Genomic DNA, 20037 nt, shown 5'->3' on the forward strand with positions numbered 1-20037 from the left:
CATTTTCAGGAAAGTAAAAATTAAATGGGATGCATTTGGGAAGGCGTTAATAGGAAGCAGCTTCTCAAAGAGGAGAAGTTTATAGGTAATGGCAATCAGAAATTTTAGACCAAGGAAAATTTCATGTATCTGACTTGAGATATCAGTGTTAGGGCAAAACACTATTTTTGTATCATTGGTCCTCACTCCGCTAAGGCAACTGGTTGAATAAGAGATCTCCAAAAAGTCAGACCTACTATGGTTTGACAGGAAAAGAAAAAGAATACTGAGTTAAAATAAAATAAAAAAAGAATTGTGAGAGACAGGATCTACAAAGCTTTAAAAACTAAAGGACCCAAAACATCATGTACTGAGTGGAATATTAAGTATAATTAAGAGAATAAGCATCTTCTGACTTGTCTTATTGCTCATTTCTCAAACTCAGTTTCTTGTTATATTTTAATACAGATTGGTTACAGGTCATTAATTTATGTTAAAAACATATAATGCACTGTAGGCCAATAAAAACGCTAAGGGAAATAAGCCAGTCAGAAAATGACAAATATCATATGATCTCACTTATATGTGGAATCTAATGAACACAATAAAATGATGAACAAAATAGAACCAGAGGCATGGTTGCATGGCACAGACTGACAAATCTCAGAGGGAAGGGGGAGGGGAGCGGGAAGAGGTTAACCAAAGAATTTATATGTGTTGCCCATGAACACAGCCAATAGGGTGGTGAAGGCCTGGAAAGGGGCTGGAGCTGGGGGGCTGGGGATAAGGGAGAAAAAAGGGAGGATGTCTGTAATACTCTTAACAAGAAAGACAAAAAAGGTACTTTAAAATGGCAATTCTTTTTGGAGAAAGAGATGAAGCATGCCCTAGAATTGGCCCCTCATGAGCTCCATAGGAGAAACTGAAAGAGTATGTATTCCAAAGGACTAATAACAAGGTCTGACAAGAAAATTGTTTGTTTCCAACAGTTTCAGCTTGTCCTTTCACCCCACCCCAGCCCCTTCTACAAAGCTGAACTGACACTGAGAAAAACTGGACAACTACTCCCATAATTATTTTTTATAAAACACATTGTATTCATGGAACATTTTATTTATTTGCCACCAGGTGACTTTGAAGTCTGGAGTCTTGGGGATCACAACATAGGCAGAGTTGGTGATTCCAACCCAAAATTCAGCTGCAAAATAGAAAAAAACAAGCACAAAAACAAAAAGAATATCAGCTCCTAAGAACCAGCCATAGAATTTAGTGCAAACAGCTAGCTATCAGAGTGGAGAAATAGAAGAAAGTGTTCCAGTTTAATTATTTTCCTTTTTGGGTGGCAGCTGTAGAGCGGGAGACATGTTTCATCTGGTGCCTTTTGAGTAAGTAATTTTCCAGGCTTGAAGCAGCTTCACAAAATGCTCCTCACCACTCATCCCTACAGACACACACAATCACACCATCAAGAACACAGGCTTGTTCATTTTACAACCTAGCTATAAGTAGTAGAGCAGGATGGTGAAAGGAATCATGGACTGGGAAATGTGTATACTAACATATGTGACAGGCCTCCTTCCATTTCTCTCTGACTACTTTCAAATGTTTTTTCTCTGTTTATGAATATATTTAGGTGGCAATAACTAGGTAGATTCATATTTTGCTTAAATTTTCCTTTCGAAACATTTCCCCCTTTTTTTAAATCCCCTTTTCCCCCACCCACTTATTCTCCACCCTCCCACCCACAGCTTATATATTCAAAAGTTAATAGGTTAGTAACATTATTAGTAAGAATAGTAAGGTTAACAACAACAACAACCAACAACATTAATAATATTAATCCCCTATATCTGTACAGCACTTTATGATCTACAAAGCGCTTTCACATCCATTATGCATCTGTGCCATAATGCATCAGTCATCAGACACACAGGCCTTCAACTGTGCAAGGAAAATAGATCAAATGTTAGAAGTGGTAAATAAAGGGGAAGAAAAAAGCTAGTAGTGAGGGATGTTGGAGCTGTGAAATTTTAAAAAGGGGGGGTAGGATTGAATAAAAAATGTAATTTCAAATATATATATGTATAAATTGAAATTTAAGTATATTGTGTGGCATCAAATACTAGTCATCCTCAGACTAAGTATATATGGCCCAAATTAGTCATTACCACAAATTGTTCATTTTATCTGATATACATATGTAACACATAGGAGTTGTACTGAGATGTCTTAACATTTTCTTTAAATGACATTGGCATTGCAAGATTAAACACTTAGAGAACAACTAAAGCCATGATATGAGTGCACTTTTGACAAAACTGGAATAAAACATGTAGGAAACTACTTAAATAAAAGCAATCTAGGTACTTCATTTATCATTAGTGTTGATTTTATAACTATTTTATAATTTATCCCAGACTATTATAAAATATATAAAACTGAGATATAAAGTATGAGCAATATAACTTTGCACTTTAAATAATTTTCAGCTATAGATTTTGCTTTTAGAAAACAAACTTTAAAGCAGCTGTTTTGTTTCCTTATAAAAGGTTCTGTAAATGTATATACTTGGGTCCCTGATGGACTTAGCTGTTGTTGCTTCCAGACTTTTCCAACATTTTAACCCTCAGACAATGGAACAAACAAACCCTTATTGTGCCATGTTTAATTCTTCATGTTTCCACACAGGACAGTAGAGTTTAAAAATTTTAAATAACGTATGTATGCGTATATGTATATATTTAAAATTTTGTTAATGATCTTTAAAATGTGGGGTGAACCTATGAGATGAGGTAAGGAAATTTGGCACATCTCAAACAGCATCCTTTAAGTTTTGGTAAGCTGTGTAGCACAACATATTTTTCCACTGTGATCTATAGGTGCTATCCACATAAGTGGGGTGGTTAATAGCAAGAATCACTGGAATGTCTCTAACAAATCAGCAGGGACAAACTCCCCAAATACTTACAACCAAATGTTGACAGAAGTAAAAATATATACAATAGAGTCACTTGTTTGTAGTTTGGCACAATGTTTTCCTTTTTTCCCCTTGGATAAATAGTGCATAAACTACTTGTGCAACTGCGTGACTTTTAAAGTCTTTTACATAGAATATCAGAGTAAAGTTTGCTTCCAAAGACTTATTCCCACACTTTAAAATTCTTTTCTTTAAGCACTTACATGTCAACATACATACCACAAGGCATATTTTGAAAGAAATAAATACAAACATCAAATGTCTTTCTGGAAAATGTGAGCCTCTTCTTCAAATACAGGTAAAACCCAAAATGCTGTTTCTGCTTTTAGGAGATTGTAGTCGGAATCCCTGCAGAAAAACCAAACAATTTATGCCATCTTAGTTAGTTTTAGAGTATGTCCCACAAAGGGATCACAAAAATCTAAATTTGTTTACATCATACTAAATGCTGTATGATGCAGAAAATGATAGAAATAACAGAGGGCACTAGAAAGCACTCCTAATTGCCGCAAGATGAGATTTTGTTTTCCAAATTACATTCATTTTGCTTAAATAATCTTGGCTTTTTGTCTGTATAACTTTTCAATTCTGTTGTTGAAATTTTTTCTTTCTGCAAAGCCCTTCCCTTCCCAAAATCATTCATATTTTAGTTCTAGTTTGTCAATAAGTAGAAGCTAATGTTGAATAGCAGAAAAAGTAGCCTTGTTAGAGCGTATACCTAGCCAAGCCACAACGAGATAGCCCAATCTTTTGGGTGGCTTAAAGGTATAGGGATTTTCATGCACTTTTATCTTTCCTTTTTGATTTGAAAAAGGGAATTTTGGGCAGTTTCTTTCATGCAAACTTTTGCTTTCAAGAGGGGAAAAATGACAGACTGCAGGCTTAGCAGGTAGTAGGGAAGCTAAGGGTGCATCATCTCAGCCATTTTGGTGCAGTATTACCTCAGTTTTTCAAAAGAAGCTGTCCCAGCTTCATCCTTGTGGACCTGTTCTCGCTCCATGCGCTTTCCCTTACACTTCTCATCTCTCAGGGCCTTGGAGCTGGATTTGTGACGATATAACTTTTTGTGTGTCAGTCCATTATTGCCTAAAGCACTCATGTTGTTATACTTTTTATCAAAGAAGGCAGACTGAGAGTCCTCATTATAACCAGGCATGTTTGCACGACCAGGATCACCTATTGCTGCTTTCCCATTGCTTTTACTCACACCCTTGATGGGTCTGTGATTCTTAGTGGTTCCTGGTGACCCACTGTTGACTTTTTTCTTAGTTTCCTGTGGTGTCCCAGCCAGTATTTTGAGGGTTTTTAATTTCAGACTATTGGACTCAGAGGAATAGAATATGTTGGGTTCCCCATGGTGCTGCGTGGGTTCCCAAAGGGGCTCTATGGAGGCCATCATGAATCTCTGCACATCTGCCATACCAGAGGCAATGTTAGACAAGATATAGGAAGGCTCCTGAAACTCCCGCTGGTCATCATCTAGGAGGCTGTTGGTGTTGGTGCCCATCCTCATGTCGCTCCAGATTGGACTGCTGTCTTTCCCCAAAGCCCAGTCTCCAGAAAGTCCCTTCTGACTTGGTATCTTCATAGAGGCCCCAAGACCACCATGTTGGATACATTCGGTCAGTGTCTTCCCTGTGGAGGATATGCGGTTGATTTGACCTCCCTCACTGCCGATGCCAATTTGCATTTTCTCTCCATTGATTGCAACCAGGTATTTCCCTTTCTTTGTTGACTTAGGGACCTGGCGGAAGGTTTTACCAGGTGGCTTTTCAATCCCTTTGTTGGCAGCTTTAGGGTATTTTTTCCTGGTGTTTTTCTGAGAAGAGCTTTGGTTCATAGCCCCACTCTTGTTGGGTGAACTTTTCTTTCTTGATTTCGGCACTTTGTTGTTGGTATTTGTTTGACCAGATGGATCATTAAATGTTGATGAGCAAGGTTTTTTTTTGAACTGGCTGACAGAATCTTCATCATTGAACATATGGAATTGAAACTGATGGTTATTTAAAGAAAATCCATCCTCTATTTGGACTTGCTGTGAAAGGGTACTGCAGTCCCACTTGCTCTTCTCCATATTGCCCAGTGGTCCTGGGATACTCTCTTGGAATCCCTTCAGTGTTCCCAGTGTTTTTGTACTCTCACATCTGGTAATTTGAGGGGAAATACTGGGGGTGTCAGGTGGGGACATCTCTGAGAGGGAAGAGTGGCGGAATTTGTCAGGAGTGAAGTTGGAGATATCTAGGAGGTCAGTGGACTCTTTTAGTGGTGCTATTTCATCAGTGCTCTGCTGGATCACCAACTTGGGGCTGCAATGGGCCAGGAAGTCATCAGTGATATCATCATCAGCATCCTTTTCACAGGACTTCAAGCTTAAGGAGCAATAATTGCTTGAATTGACAGAGAGTGGGGCCATGGAATCAAAGCTAAATAGTCGACCATCTTCCATATTCACTGGGCTTTGCTGGAAAGGAAAGCAGATCTCTCCATTATTAAAGTGACATAATTGATAAGAGTCATCAGATGGAAGATGGCTGTCTTGCACAGAGGCATATAGGACCTTGTTACAAGCACTGCCACTGCTACTGAGGCAGATTGGATTGTATGTCGCAGCTGTGAGGTTACTTTCCATGGACACTACCTGGGAGACTCCAAATTCACTGGATTGGGTTAGAACTCTCTCCCTTGAGACTTCAGCCATGAATTCTTGGGGACCAGAAGTAGGCTTGTTGGGCCACACATTTCCATAGTCACTTGATTCCATTTTGAAGTTTTGGGATGACTGCTGTAGCTCAGACTCAGAGGGTAAGGAAAGGACACAGTCTTGGGCGGGCTGGAGAGGTACAAATGATTTTCCTGTTTGAGTGAGGTTGCCTTCATTTTGCTCTGGAGAATGGTGAGTGAAGTATGAGATGCTAGTATTATTTGACAAGTCAGAAGCATCTAACAATGTCTGCAGATACCCTCCAGGGACAACAGGTATGTTGGTGGCAACATTAGCAGATGACAGAGGCATTTCAGAAGAGCAAGTTGTTGGTAGGAAAGCAGAATTCTTAGCAACCTTTGCCTCATGAAATTCAGATAGATGGGAACTGTTTGAGGTCCCAGAAATAGTTTCATTATTTAAATTAGCCTTGGATGATTGGTCTTCCAAAAGAAGACTCATTTGAACAACTGCCTTGCTTTCTTGCACAGCTTTGATTTTCTTAGATTTTAATCTGGCTTCACTTTTAAATTTGATTTTGTTGAGCACTTTCCTCTCTGGCCCCTTAAATTCTGTATCTTGGGCTTTGAGTTTCACTGAGTCAGGGCCTGTGATGTTATTTAAATGTGATCCATTTGCACAGCTGGGAGCAGCCAGAGAAGGTAATTTCAATGTATTTTTCAGGTTTCCATCTTCTTTAAGACTACTAGCTTGCCTCTGATCATTGCAGAATGAAACTTGCTTACCACTTGCGGAAGGTTCCGTGGATGGGATTCTTTGAATCCTGTGCCTGTTGCCAAGTTTACATTTTCGTTTGCGAGCAGGTGGTAGGAATGATACCTCAAAGCTACCTGATTCAAATATTTGCTTTGGGCATAAGTGTGTCTTTTTGGAGTCTGTGCTGCTGTTTCTCTGCTTCTTCTTCTTCTGCCAGAAGCCCTTCAAGGGTGCCAGCTTGGCATATTTGTTTAGCTGATGCTCACTCAAATTCACTGTTGTTTCACTAGCATCCACCCTACCCAACTTCACCAGCATGTTCTTCTCGCCTTTAAAGCGATTGATGATAATGTATTTGATAATAACAGGGGGCTCTTTACGAGTTACTTTTCTCCTTTTTTTAGGACACCATTCATCGTCATCTTCTTCTTTGAAACCATCTGGCAGCCATTCCTTCCTTTCATTTACTTTTTCACCTTCTAGTGAGTCAACATCATATAGATAATCTTCACTGTACCTGACTTTTCTCTTTACTCGCAGTCCATAGTTCTGCTGGGAGGAGGAGCTACCAGAATTATTGTCCCGAGCCATATAGCGGCTACAGTCTTTGATCTCCCCCATGGCATCATAAGAGACCTCAATGAAGGAACTGTCATCACTGAAATTCCCTGATGCCTCCAAGGAATTGGCAACATGGCCTTGTTTTGGATTCTTAAATTGCCCTCCCTCAGTCCCACTGCATGGTTTATTTAAGGTAGATTTTTCTCCATTTTCATCTCTATCTTTTTTCTCTACATCTTTGTCTTCCTGTACTTCTTTTCCTTTCTTTTTGTCCAGATTTTTATCTTCCTCTCCCCAGATAATGCTCACGTCAGGGACCTTGAATTGGGAAAGATCACTACTCTGCCTCAGGGCCCCACTCTTACACTCCCGCTTGGGGCAGGTACTAAATACACTGGGAAAAAAGTTGAATTGGGCATCCTCCTGCATCAGAAGGGTGGTCTTGTCTCGAACATTGTCCTGGAAGGACTCATATCGAATTTTCAGGGAGCAGACATCACTGCCCAGTGTTGACTCATCATCATCGAACATGTAGTTATCCACATCTTCTTCAGAGAAAAGGTTGACAGACAGCTCATTCTTGGAACAGAGGTCAAGCAGTTCAATCTTACTCTCACTAATGAAAGTCTCAAAGTAACCCCAGTCCTGGTTGGAATTTGCCAGCAAAGCCTCTTCCGTGTTGCACTTATCTAACAGTAATGCCTCATAATAACCTTTCTGAGCTGGATCTTCCAAGTCAATGTCAGGTTTCTCAGCTTCTCGTCTGTCTCCTGCCCTTGATTTGTGTAGGGGGAAGCCAAGAAGCTGGTCTGAGAGAAGATGCTCTCCGTATTTCATGTTTTCTCCAGCATTAATACACTGAATCCCTATATCAGAGACTGCACAAGTTTCATAATCCCTATTTAGATCACCAACTTTTAGACTGATCCCTGGCTCAGGATCTACTGCATCCTTGGATTCCATGAAGCAGCCCAAGCAAGTCCGGCTTGGCTGCATGAGGCAGTCCCCATTCAGAGCTGACAAGCCTGCAGGCTCCATTATGGCAAATGAAGCTTTCTCACACTCATTGGGCAGCGACCATGTGTTTAGGCCTTTTCCATTGCCAGATGTAAGGGAGATGGCATTCACAGAAGCACTATTAGCAGCATGCTCAGGTGTTTCAATCAGGTCTAAAGGAGAGGGAGGGCTCTGCATACAAGGCTTCTTGGAGGGAAGAGGCAAGAGACCCCTGGGATACATCAGGGTCTCTTTTTGAACCATGGGTATAGGTTGGACAGGTGCAGCAGCCTCTAGAGCTGCAAATGACTTCATTGCCATATCCTGGTTTTCTGAATCTAGAGACAAGGGAAAAAATGACAGGAATAAAGTTAAAGGTCTTATACCAGACTCATTAATTCTCTTTTCCTTGGAAAGTTTCTGGCACTTGATCTTATTATATAAGATAAGCCTCAGGAAATGACAAAGTTAAAGAACAACCCTGATTTTATATTGAATGTTGATGTGAGTAAAAGACATTATTTCTTTAGATTCAACTTTTCCTTCAGAGGTTTTCCTCAGAAGTTAGGAAAGAATTAGACTGACTGCTTGATCAATTGGAAAGTCAAGGCTTTCAGGGTAACAAAATGCTCAGACAAGATATTCATGGTTCTGAGCTATGAGGCTCAGTCCTTTTCTTCATATCTCTGTTCTAGAAGCTCACACTGAATCTAGATGTCCCAAGCCTCACATCAGAGCATAATTCTAATTCACTAAGGATTTTGAGGAACTTAAATATTGATTTGACAGAGATGATTTGGGAAAGCAAAAGGGTTGGATTAGATATGTCTTAGAGACCCTTCTAGCCCAGTTAGAGATTTGGCGCAATAAAGTTTTGGATTAACATCAATATCAGAGGCATTTTAGAATTAACCCAAACATTTTAGATACTAAAATAATAACAAAGGGCTACTGGGAGAGATATTATGTATTGTAATTAAATTCCCTTACCATTTTCTTTGACCCCATTATTCAGAGTGTTTTCTCCATTGGATGAGGCAACAACAGCCTTATCTTGTTGGTTATCCATGAATGTAACCTCTTATTGTTTCATTCCAATTCCAAATGCTGTCCAACCTGCACATTTCAAATATATATCAGTCATTAAACTTGTTTATCTTTGTTTTAAGGTTATTTCAGCTAGAGAGGTCTTACAAGGCTCACTGGAATTTTCCTGTTCCCAGAGTGGGTTCATTAGTGCTATTGTTCTTGTTTCATAGTTTATATCTACCATATAAGTCAAGTTGGAAACTCACACTTCATTCATACATCCTAGATCCTTTTATCCCTCCTAAACTGCCAGGTTATTCAAAAGTGAAATATGAGGAAGCAGGCAAACTTACACCTTCTTCTAATAGTAACACATTTAACATAATCTTGCCATCCAATTAGGAAGGATGCAAAATGGAGTCTAGAGTAACCTGGAATTAAGAAGTGTGTTCTTGTGGAGATTTTCTTTATTTCTGTTTGCCTCATTTCTACTTCACATGATATGAATATCTTCCAAAACAAGCCAATTCATACATACGCACACATATATACATCACACACAGATACTTTCTCTCTGTGCCTTAAAATCTGAAAGCTAAGAATGAAAGAAGAATTTATTCTTTGGTTTCTTTACTTTCATGACCTTAACTCTGGTGTTGACAAGTATCACTCCAGATGTGACTACAAAGAATATCTGAAAAAGTCTCATGAAAAATGATAGGAGTCAAAGCTACCCTAGATGAAGTGTCTATCATGTGCCATTACAACATATATAAATCCCTATTCTTTCAATCTCCATTTTCCTAAACCTTCTCCTAACTAAGTATTCATTTCTTTATTAACAAGCACGGACTACTGATGGCCAAACAGCTATTACAAGAATCTCAATTGTATACTCACTTATCCTAATACATGCATATACTATTAAAGGTAGGTCCAGCATTGAGGGGACAAAAGGCAGTAAGCAGATTCAGTTTTACATGGTTCAATCTATGTGATATTTTACCTATCTAGGCTTATTTCTTTATCTGTAAAATAAGTCTGTATTCGGCAATCATCCCGTTTCAAAAAACGTTAGATGATCCTGGGTTTCCCCTAACATTCACATATCAGAATTGTTCTCATTTCATGCAAGATCTGACTTGAAAGTAGCCAATAAACCACAAGGGCCAGAGAAACGAGAAAGAGATGCTTACGTGTTGTATTTACACAGAAAGAAGAACTGGAGACTCCTAAAGGTAGAAAGGAATTCTAACAATGTTAAAGTACACATCTCGTGGAAAGAAGGGTTCATTTGTGGTGGAACTAAATGAACAAATCAGATGGCTGAGCCTCTGCTTCTGAGAGGACCGTATGGTTCAGATAGAATCATACTGCCATCATGGATTGCTCTGTGCATCTTTCTTTTAAACAAACTCAATAGAACTGCAGGTATTATTTTACCCCTCTTTAACCCCTCCACTAACTCCATCTTGGTAGGGACTTGATAAGGGGAATTATTTGTAGGTTTCAATAATTTGTAGTGTCTTCTTGTCCCTCATGAGTAAGGTTAACTACAAGAAGTCCTTTTTTGCTTTGTTGTTTGTAGTTTTGTTGTTGTTGTTGTTGTTTTACCAGGAAGACCAAGGCACAAAGTAACAAAAATTAAAGTGACAAAATAATCTATCAAAGGAATCCAAGTCTCCTGACCAAAAGACTAGTTTTTTTTTTTTTTTCTTAAAACACAATATTCTTTCTCTATAATTCTTAGCATTTCCAATCCCTGGCCCAAAAAAGACTAGAGAGAGAGATTCCAAGATGGTGGCAGAATGAGTAGAAGCTACACTGAAACACTCCCAGGAACAAACTGGAATTAGAACTAATATACAGAAAAACCATCCTGAATAATCAGCTGAAAACTAGCTGAAGAGCACCCTCATAACCAAGGAGGAAAAATGGAGACTGCATAGAGACTGGTAGGAAGTGTGGAGGCACGAGAGGGCTGACTGGGCTCCCAAAGGCAGCAGCTGAAGGTCTGGGGGGATATCTCAGCTGTATGGGGTTCCCACTGAGAACCCTGGGGTCTAAACCCCAGGCTGGGCTCCCCGGCCCAGACGACCAGACCTAAGAAAAGTTCTCACATAACAGCTGGTTGTGAAAAGCAACAAGGTTTCTTTCTGACAGAGAGAGAAGGCTGGAAATGCAGGCACCCTCTTAAAGTGCCAACACATAAAGTTTCATGTGCAGCCACTCGCCTTGTGTTCTGGCAGAGGGAGGACAGCATGGACAGAGCAGTGTGAAAAAAATCTGGGGTTTTGGGCTCTGGAAATAGAGCTCAGAGGGTGGCCATCTGGATTCCTGTGTTGAGTCATTCTCCCATATAGCAGAGAACATCTTTCTCAGGCAGACCTTTGCCAGCCAGACAGCTTTTGCCTGGTGGGGAAACAATTGTCCCACCCACTGGAAAAACTCTTGCCTCACCCTATGGTGTTTACTCTTTGCTGTGGTGTACAGCCTGAGGCTATTTAAGAGACTAAGATCAATCAACCTGCAGGCAGAGGCTGACCTCTGGGGTCTTTGAGTCTTTGTGTGATCTGCTTCTGGAGCTGGGCCTTGGAAAAGCAGACTTTGGTGTGCACCTTGGTCCTGTCCAAATGCACCTATTCCCAGCAGAAGGAACAACAAGCCAGCCCTGCAAAGGGAACCACAAGCCATGAGTTTTTGATAGCTCCAAACAGGGTACTCAAGGCCAGTCACAAACAGCATCTGACATTAATTAGCCTGCACCAGAGATCCTCCAAAAAGACTGAGAGTCTTTGCAAATTTACCTAATACATAGAAATAAACCCAAATAGTCAGCCAAAATGGGGAAACAAAAACAAACAAACAAAACAAAACAAAAAAACCCCAAATGAAAGAACAAGAGAAGTCTCCTGAAAAAAGGCTAAATGAAATGGAGATAAGCAATCTCTCAGATATAGAGTTCAGGATACTGATTGTAAAGATGATCAACAGCATGAGAAAAACTATGGAAACTATGAAGGATGGCATAGCAGAAATAAAAAATACATTGGAAGGAATAAACAGCAGTTTAGAGGAAGCTGAGTATTGGAATCAGCAAATTAGAAGACAAGGAAGAAATAAATCACTCAATCAGAGATCCAAAAAGAAAAAAAAATTAAAAAACAGGAGGACAGTCTAAGGGAGCTCTAGGACAATATAAAAAGTAACAATATTCACATAATAAGGGTACCAGAAGAGGAAGAGAATAAGCAAGCTAGAGAGAATTTGTTTGAAGGAATAATGGCAGAAAACTTCCCTAACCTTGTGAAGGAAAAAGTCACACAAGTTCAGGAGGAACAGAGAGTCCCAAGCAAGAAGAATCCAAAGAGGCCCACAACCAGACACATCATAATTAAAATGCCAAAAATTCAAGACAGAGAATGTTAAAGGCAGTAAGAGAAAAGCAATCTGTTACCTACAAAGGAGCTCTCATAAGACTATCAGATGACTTCTCATCAGAAACTCTACAGGCCAGAAAGGAATGGCATGAAGTATTCAAGGTAACGCAAAACAAGTATCTGAAACCAAGACTACTCTATTCAGCAAGGTTTTCATCCAAAGTAGATGGTGAACTAAAGAGCTTCCCAGACAAGAAAAGGCTAAAGCAGTTTATCACTACCAAATCAGCATTGCAAGAAATGTTAAAGGGACTACTGTAATAAGAAGAAACAGAAAGAAACATAGGCATAAAGAATTAAAATGGAAATAGATAAGGACCTATCAATAATAGCCTTAAGGACTTTAAGGGAGAGATCAAAAGCAATACAGTCATAGTTGGGGAGTTTAACACTCCAGTGACTTCACTGGATAGATCTTCCAGACAAAAAAATCAACACAGAAACAGTGATTCTAAATGGCACACTAGATCAGATGGATTTAATTGACATTTACAGAGCATTTCACTCCAAAGCTGTAGAATATACATTTCTCTCAAGTGCACATGAGTCATACTCAAAGACAGATCACATGTTAAGACACAAAACAAGTCTCTACAAGTTCAAGATGATTGAAATCATATCAAGCACCTCGAATCACAATGGCATGAAATTAAAAATCAACTACAGTAAAAACACTCAAAACATTCTAACACACGGGGGCTAAATATCATGTTATTAAACAACATATGGGTTACTAATAAGATGAAGAAAGAAATCAAAAACTTCCTGGAAATGAATGAAAATGAACACACAACAACCCCAAATCTATGGGACACAGCCAAAGGAGTCTTGAGAAGGAAGTTCATAGCACTACAGGCCTACCCCCAACAGCAAGAAAAATTATTAATAAACTATCTAACCTTACAACTTAAAGAATTACAAAGCTCCCCTTTGAAGTCATCCAGACTAGGGCTTTTGTTTGCTGGTAGATTTTGATTACTGCTTCAATTTCATCAGTTGTTATTGGCCAAATAAAGTTTTCTGATTCTTCCTGATTCAGTTTACATGATATCACTCGTATGTGATAACAAAATAGACTGAGGAACCAAATAGATCCAGAGACATAGGAGCATGGAACAGACTGGTGAATCCCAGTGGGAAGGTGGGGATGGGGAAGTGGGTGGGGAGAGATTAATCAAAGAAATTATATGCATATATGCATAATCCATGAACACAGACAATAGTGTGGTGAAGGCCTGGGGGTAGCAGATGCAGGGTGGAGGGGATCAATGTGGAGAAAAAGGGGGATACCTGTAGTACTTTCAACAATAAAGATAAATTTTTTTCAAAAGACTGTAAAAATGTAAATTTGCATGTTATTGATCTATATTTCCAACCCCCTTCAGGTAATGAAATACACATCAGCTGCCTCAGGCAAGTATTGATTTTTAGTAAAAATTAATGTACCATAAAAAATATATAGGAGGAATACATTTAAATATCAAAAACTATCCAATCTTGTCAAACAGAATAAGAACACCATGTCAGGGTACATGTTAGTGCTGTTATAACTTTATTCAGGGATATTTCCTTAAGAATATATATTTCCTCTAATAGAAAATCTGATCAAGCACCCAGGATTTATGTTTCTGAAGTAAAAGGAATCTTACGGGGTCAATAACAGAGGAAATATACTTCGGCAAGAGATACAGAAGAGTTGCAGAAGGGTATGTGAGTTTGTGTTGGGAAGGAGTGAAAAAGAGAATTAATACACCCCCTAGGTGGTAGGCTGGGTACAGTTGCAGAAGTTATCTCATTTTGTACTTATAATCACTTTCTATGGTTGGCTCTACTAGGTTCCAATTTTTTTTCCAAAGGGAAAACTGAGTATCATAGACATTAACTTCTACAAAATTAGAAGGCTAAACCATAAGCATTCAATCCTTTAGTTCTTTCCTATGACTTTTCAAATCTCAGCTGTAAATGAGACAATCTAAAGGTATATATTTTCCCGCATTTTCATTTTTTTTGTACCTTAACTGTTTATAAAATGAATTGGGAGAGGGATTAAAAATTATTATAGCTATAATACAAAAACAGTTCTGGGTTTTCTTTAGCTTTTCCCCACCAATCAGCATTTTAGGACAACTTTTGTGGGGTTTTTAAAGTCTATTTTGAGCTAAAATTGATTAGCACTTTTTAAAATAATGTACAACAAATTACTTTGCTGATCATGGTAAATCATGTAGTGTAATGGCATTGAAATAACATTAGCATGGAGACAGGTATTTTAAAGCCAGGAAATGCTCAGTTAAACCAGAAAAGCAACCTTTTCTACCTGCCTTCCCTCTTGGTTGAGCCTGAGAAGGGCTCAGAGCTCCTGTCCCAGTAGGCTGCTATGCTCTTTCCCAAGGATTTTTAAGCCTCAAGTTTCAGAGTCTAGATGACCCACACCAACCTTTGTATTGGGGGCTGTCCTTGGCCTTTTCCAACTGCAAAAAAGCAAAAGCAAAGCATAAAAATAAATTATGTTTCTGTCTATGGACCTGTGGCAACATAGCCTTTGGGATTTGAATATTGCTGATCTCTGGGATATCAGTTTTAATTAATTCAACAAATGACTAGGTTCCACTTGTGCTATGTTATTACCAGGCACTGCAGTGGAAAAGACAGGTGAATGAGACTACATCCATGTTCTCAAGGTGCTCAGAGTATATTGGGAAAAACAAGTCATAGACAAATTCTAACAAAGGTATAATAAAGTGAAAGAGGGGCAAAAAGTTTCTATAGGGGTTCCAAAATGAAGAGAAATTATTCCACTTTTAGAGAAGAGGGAGATTAGGGAAGGCTTCATTAGGAACAGAAACAATTGAGATAACTTTGAAGGATGGTCATTCAGGAGGTGGGTATGGGGAAGTATAGAGGGAAGAAAGGCATTCCAGGCTAAGGGAACTTCATAAGATGCCACGTGTCTCTCCCCACTCCAGTCTATTTTCTAAACAACTGCTACAGAAACATAAACCTGACAACTTGCTTTAAATATTTGTTTTGCCCTGCATGTAATACCCTTCTCAATCAATTTTCAACCTCTCAAGAACACATTCTTATCCACAAAACTGCTTGGCTACTTCCATTTTCTAATACATACCAGGATTTTAATATACCAGGTTAGAAATATTGTGGTATGATGCTTCTAAGTATAGAAAACATGCTCAAATGAGGAGCCATATAAGTTTTAAAATATTAAGGGTCAGAGAGACATCAAAAAGAGATTATCATAGTTAAACTAAATTCTATATATCTCAAAAGTATGCTATGAATCTATTTCATCTCTCATGATAAAGATTCAAAAACTCAAAAAATGCACATAAAACTCATATAGAAGAGGTGATATCATATAAAGGACTGAGTACAACCACTAACTAGCTGGGTGTCCTCAGCAGAGCTCCTTCCCCTCTCTGGTCCTAAGTTTTATTCACTATGCAATAGGAGAATTGAAGTAGATTATATCTAAGGGATCTTCTAGCTTTGAACAATCTATAATTCATTTAATTCATTTTTGAGTCATATAATTCTTTTTTCATTAAAAATTGAAATTACATGTACAAGGGAAAAAATCACACATTTGGAGAGTTCTGACTTAAGTTTTGTGTGATACTGAGATGAACCTAAGATGTACACTTGGGGGAATTCTTTACTCGCTTCCATCTCATGTCCCTTCCTGTATTCCTCTGATTATTGTACATTCCTACCCCATTCCTGTCAGAAACAGCAAATGGGGTTCTGCTGTTGGTGTCAGGGTTCTGTATGTTCCACCTGCTTTCATTTTGGCAGCTACCAGTCTAAGACGGTGTGCGTGTATGTGTGTGTGTGTTTGTGCACTATCTGGTTTCTGGGCAGCAGCTATAATGGCTGCATTTGTGTCTCATATGAGCCCAGTGGCTCAACATTTGAGTCTCCCTTCTTCTTCTGTTCCCACTGTTATGAACTGTGCCATCCTTTGTGACACCACCCTAAAGAGATTTCCACAAAAGACCAAGTGCATAAACTAATGAGAAAGTATGTGAAAATTCAATGTCTATGTTAAAGCACTATACAAATGCCAGAAAACCAACTATTCAATAAAACCTGAATAAGGGGCTCAAGTCAGGAATAGCCAGACTCCAGCCTTAATTTCTAAAATTTTAGACCATAAGCAGCTCAACTTTACTCGCATATCTGAATCCCTTTGCCTTTGCAAAATACTTTTATTTCTGGGACTTCTCCAGCCTGCTCTTTTTCAAGTCCAAGGAACAAGTGCTAGAGAAGTCCAATCACTATTTGTCAGGTAAAGAATAAGGTATTTCTTTCCAAAAAGAGTCTCTTTCTTCTTGTCACCAGCCCATATAGGCAGTATAATATCACATTAAACGTAGAGAGAATAACCTGGAACACCCACTGATATACCCAAGATGGTGAGTCCTTGGAAGGACTGTGCCACAGTAGCACGGCATCTTGTAAGAATAAGTTTATACAAGGACTGCGTTCTAATCACAGAATGCCTTCATTGCTAGGCAGCACTGAGTTACATTTAATGGTTGAGTGCAATAACTGTAGGCTAAATTATCTTTTGATTTTCTCCATATGGTTTCTAATCTCTCTTCTTACTACTAATCTATCTTGTTAATTGCATTTTTAAAATGTTACTAAATTATTTTCAGCAATATAATCACTGAACCATAGGGCTAGAAGGATCTTGGAAGATAGTCTGCTCCCAAACTCCCTATTTCACAATTGGGTGAATGAGTCCAAGATAGAGTAAATTACTTGTCCAATGTCACATAGTGAGTTGGTAATATTTACATATCTTTGGAAATAGCTCCATAGCACCAAGTTACATATAAAAAACAACCACTAATCAGAGGACTTCTAACTTTTTGTTTGTTTTTATTGGAGTAAATGTTGTCACATGAAAAATGTCTTGGCTTATCCTGAGGAGGGGAGTTGAAGGTAGTAAGGAAAAAGCCAAACCCCAAGACCATCTGGGAAGGAGACACTGTTCTTCCAGCCTATGGACTCTAGAGCTCTGTTTTGTTACCCTGAGGCATACCCATCTAAGCACCATCTTTCTTCCTTCCACACACACTTTATGTTCATGTACACTCAAAAAATCATGGTGTCTTTCTCCTCTCATTGTAGAAGCAGGATCCTGCATACGGAGCAAAAGTTGGAAGACAAGTGGAGCTGGGAGCTCATTTGATCTGAAAATGTTAAAATGAATTAAACTATTTAATAATGCCTACTTAAAACCCCACTTAAAATTTTGCATGGGAAATTGAAGGTCCAGGGATACCACGAGTAAAAAGGTTTTTGATAAATTCCCAAGTGATTATAGTAGTTTTTTAATATCTTTTTCCTTATTTCTTACTTTACCTTAACCACCAAAGCAGGAAACAATATAAAGACATAAACATCAGGTTAATTAATTTATTTTGAACCCCTAAAGAATTTTAGACATATCTAGTTATTTCCTGATAGATCAGCTATTTTTAGCTAAGTAGACAAGAATCATCTGTAAATGGTTCCAAGTAAACTGAAGACAACACACAACCAAACACAAAACATTCATGAGCAAAAGTGATAGAGTTAGGTTGGTTCAGAAATTTGGGGTCAATCTTGGTCCTACTGGAGTCTTACAGTGAAGATGTGGAGCAAGCTGTTACAGCTAACTGGGACCTTAGTTCTACCATTAATAAAATCTGTGGCGTTTCCTTCTAATTTGAGAGAGAGTTCCAAGGCTTACCTAGCATATATACTTGCAAAAAGGGTACCTATCCTATTCTAAGCAGTGAAGAACAGCATAGTTCAACACTGATGAGGATTTGGGGGTTAGTTGGGCACCCAATTCCTTACCTCTCTTGTCTATGTGAAAACCAGCTGGATGGAAGGCTGGTAGTGTCACATAAGTGTGGATGTATATTAACTATGTCCACAATTATTGAATGTTTTATATACCATGAGGAAAACAGAAGTGAAAAACACAAGCTGTATTGTCAAGGCACTTATATTCTAGGGAGAGGTAGGACTATATAGGCATAGCAGGTATCTCTCAGTGTGATTAAGTCTTAGATTGACTCAGTATTTATTTCCACACTTATATTTTACTTTCAAATTATTCTAGCCTTGTCAATATCCAAGAAAGGTATTCAAGATATTGAACCAACTAGAATTTCTTTCATTAAGGAAAAAAAATCCCTCTAATTCATATGCCTAAAACTTAGAAAAATAAATCCATCTTTGATCACTCCATGAAGACAAGTACAACTTATCACTTGATTCTGGACTTGCTCTTATTAAATACACAGCTACTAGACAACTAGCAAGTGGCAAGACTACTGATTCAGATCATATCCCACCCTTTTCATACCACTTTTGCAGATATGCTTGTAGTAGGTACAGCTCAGCATTCACTCTCTCTTTTTTAAAAAATTTCTTTATTGTTGAAAGTATTACAGATGTCCTCTTTTTCCCCCCATTGACCCCTTCTTCCCTGCTCCCTCCCATGCCTTCACCTCACTATTGTCTGTGTCCATGGGTTACGCATATATGCATATAAATTCTTAAGTTAATCTCTTCCCAACTGCCCACCCCTGCCTTCCCTCTGAGATAAATCAGTCCATTCCATGCTTCTATGTCTCTGGATCTATTTTGTTCATCTGTTTATTTTGTTCAGCATTGACTCTTTTTTTACACTGTATTTATTTATTTATTTATTTATTTATTTATTTATTTATTTATTTTAATTTTAAATTTTTAAATTTTTTAAATTTTATTTTTGTTTAAAATATTACAGATGTCCCTTTTTCTCCCCCAATAACCCATTCCACCCGGTCCCATCCCCCTCCCCAGTCCCTCTCCCAACCACTGTCCATGTCCTTGGGTTGTGCATATATGCATATAAATTCTTTCGTTACTCTCTTCCCCTCCACCCCTTCTTCCCCTTCCCTCTGACATTCACCAGTCTCATCTATGGCTCCATGTTATTGAATCTATTCTGTTCATCAGTTTATCAAGTTCTTTAGATTCCACATATTAGCGAGATCATGTGATGTTTGTCTTTCTCTGCCTGGATTATTTCACTTAGCGTAATTTTCTCCAGGTCCATCCCTACTGTCCCAAAGAGTACGAGATTCTTCTTTACAGTTGCATAGTATTCCATGGTGTAAATGTCCCACAGCTTTTTTATCCACTCATCTACTGATGGGCACTTGGACTGTTTCCAGATCTTAGCTATTGTAAACTATGCTGCTATAAACATTGGGGTACATATATTCTTTCTGATTAATGTTTTAGGATTCTTAGGATACATTCCAAGGAGAGGAATTACTGGGTCAAAAGGCAGCTCCATTTTTAATTTTTTGAGGAACCTCCATACTGTTTTCCACAGTGGTTGCACCAGTCTGCATTCCCACCAGCAGTGTACTAGGGTTCCCCTTTCTCCGTATCCTGGCCAGCACATGTAGTTTGTTGATTTGTTGATGGCAGCCATTCTGACAGGTGTAAAGTGATACCTCATTGTGGTTTTAATTTTCATTTCTCTGATGATGTTGAGCATTTTCTCATGTGTCTCTTGGCCATCTGTATGTCTTCTTTGGAGAAGTGTCTATTCAGGTCCTTTG

The 20037-nt window shown here is 38.6% G+C and overlaps 1 protein-coding gene across 1 annotated transcript in view; it reads right to left on the minus strand.

Moving 5' to 3' along the window:
- Window positions 1–2717: 2717 nt before the first annotated feature.
- NEXMIF (neurite extension and migration factor) overlaps window positions 2718–20037 on the minus strand; it is a 300778-nt gene continuing 283458 nt past the window's right edge. The window contains exons 2-4 of the mRNA XM_016203891.2: window positions 8922–9047; window positions 3898–8269; window positions 2718–3304 (exon numbers count right to left, since the gene is read on the minus strand). Of these exons, the coding sequence (XP_016059377.2) occupies window positions 3211–3304; window positions 3898–8269; window positions 8922–9000 (4545 nt within the window). The 5' untranslated portion in view covers window positions 9001–9047 and the 3' untranslated portion in view covers window positions 2718–3210. The remainder of the gene's footprint in view (window positions 3305–3897; window positions 8270–8921; window positions 9048–20037) is intronic.

Source organism: Miniopterus natalensis, chromosome X (assembly GCF_054644295.1).
Source record: "Miniopterus natalensis isolate mMinNat1 chromosome X, mMinNat1.hap1, whole genome shotgun sequence".
In the NCBI taxonomy this organism is placed as follows: Eukaryota; Metazoa; Chordata; class Mammalia; order Chiroptera; family Miniopteridae; genus Miniopterus; species Miniopterus natalensis.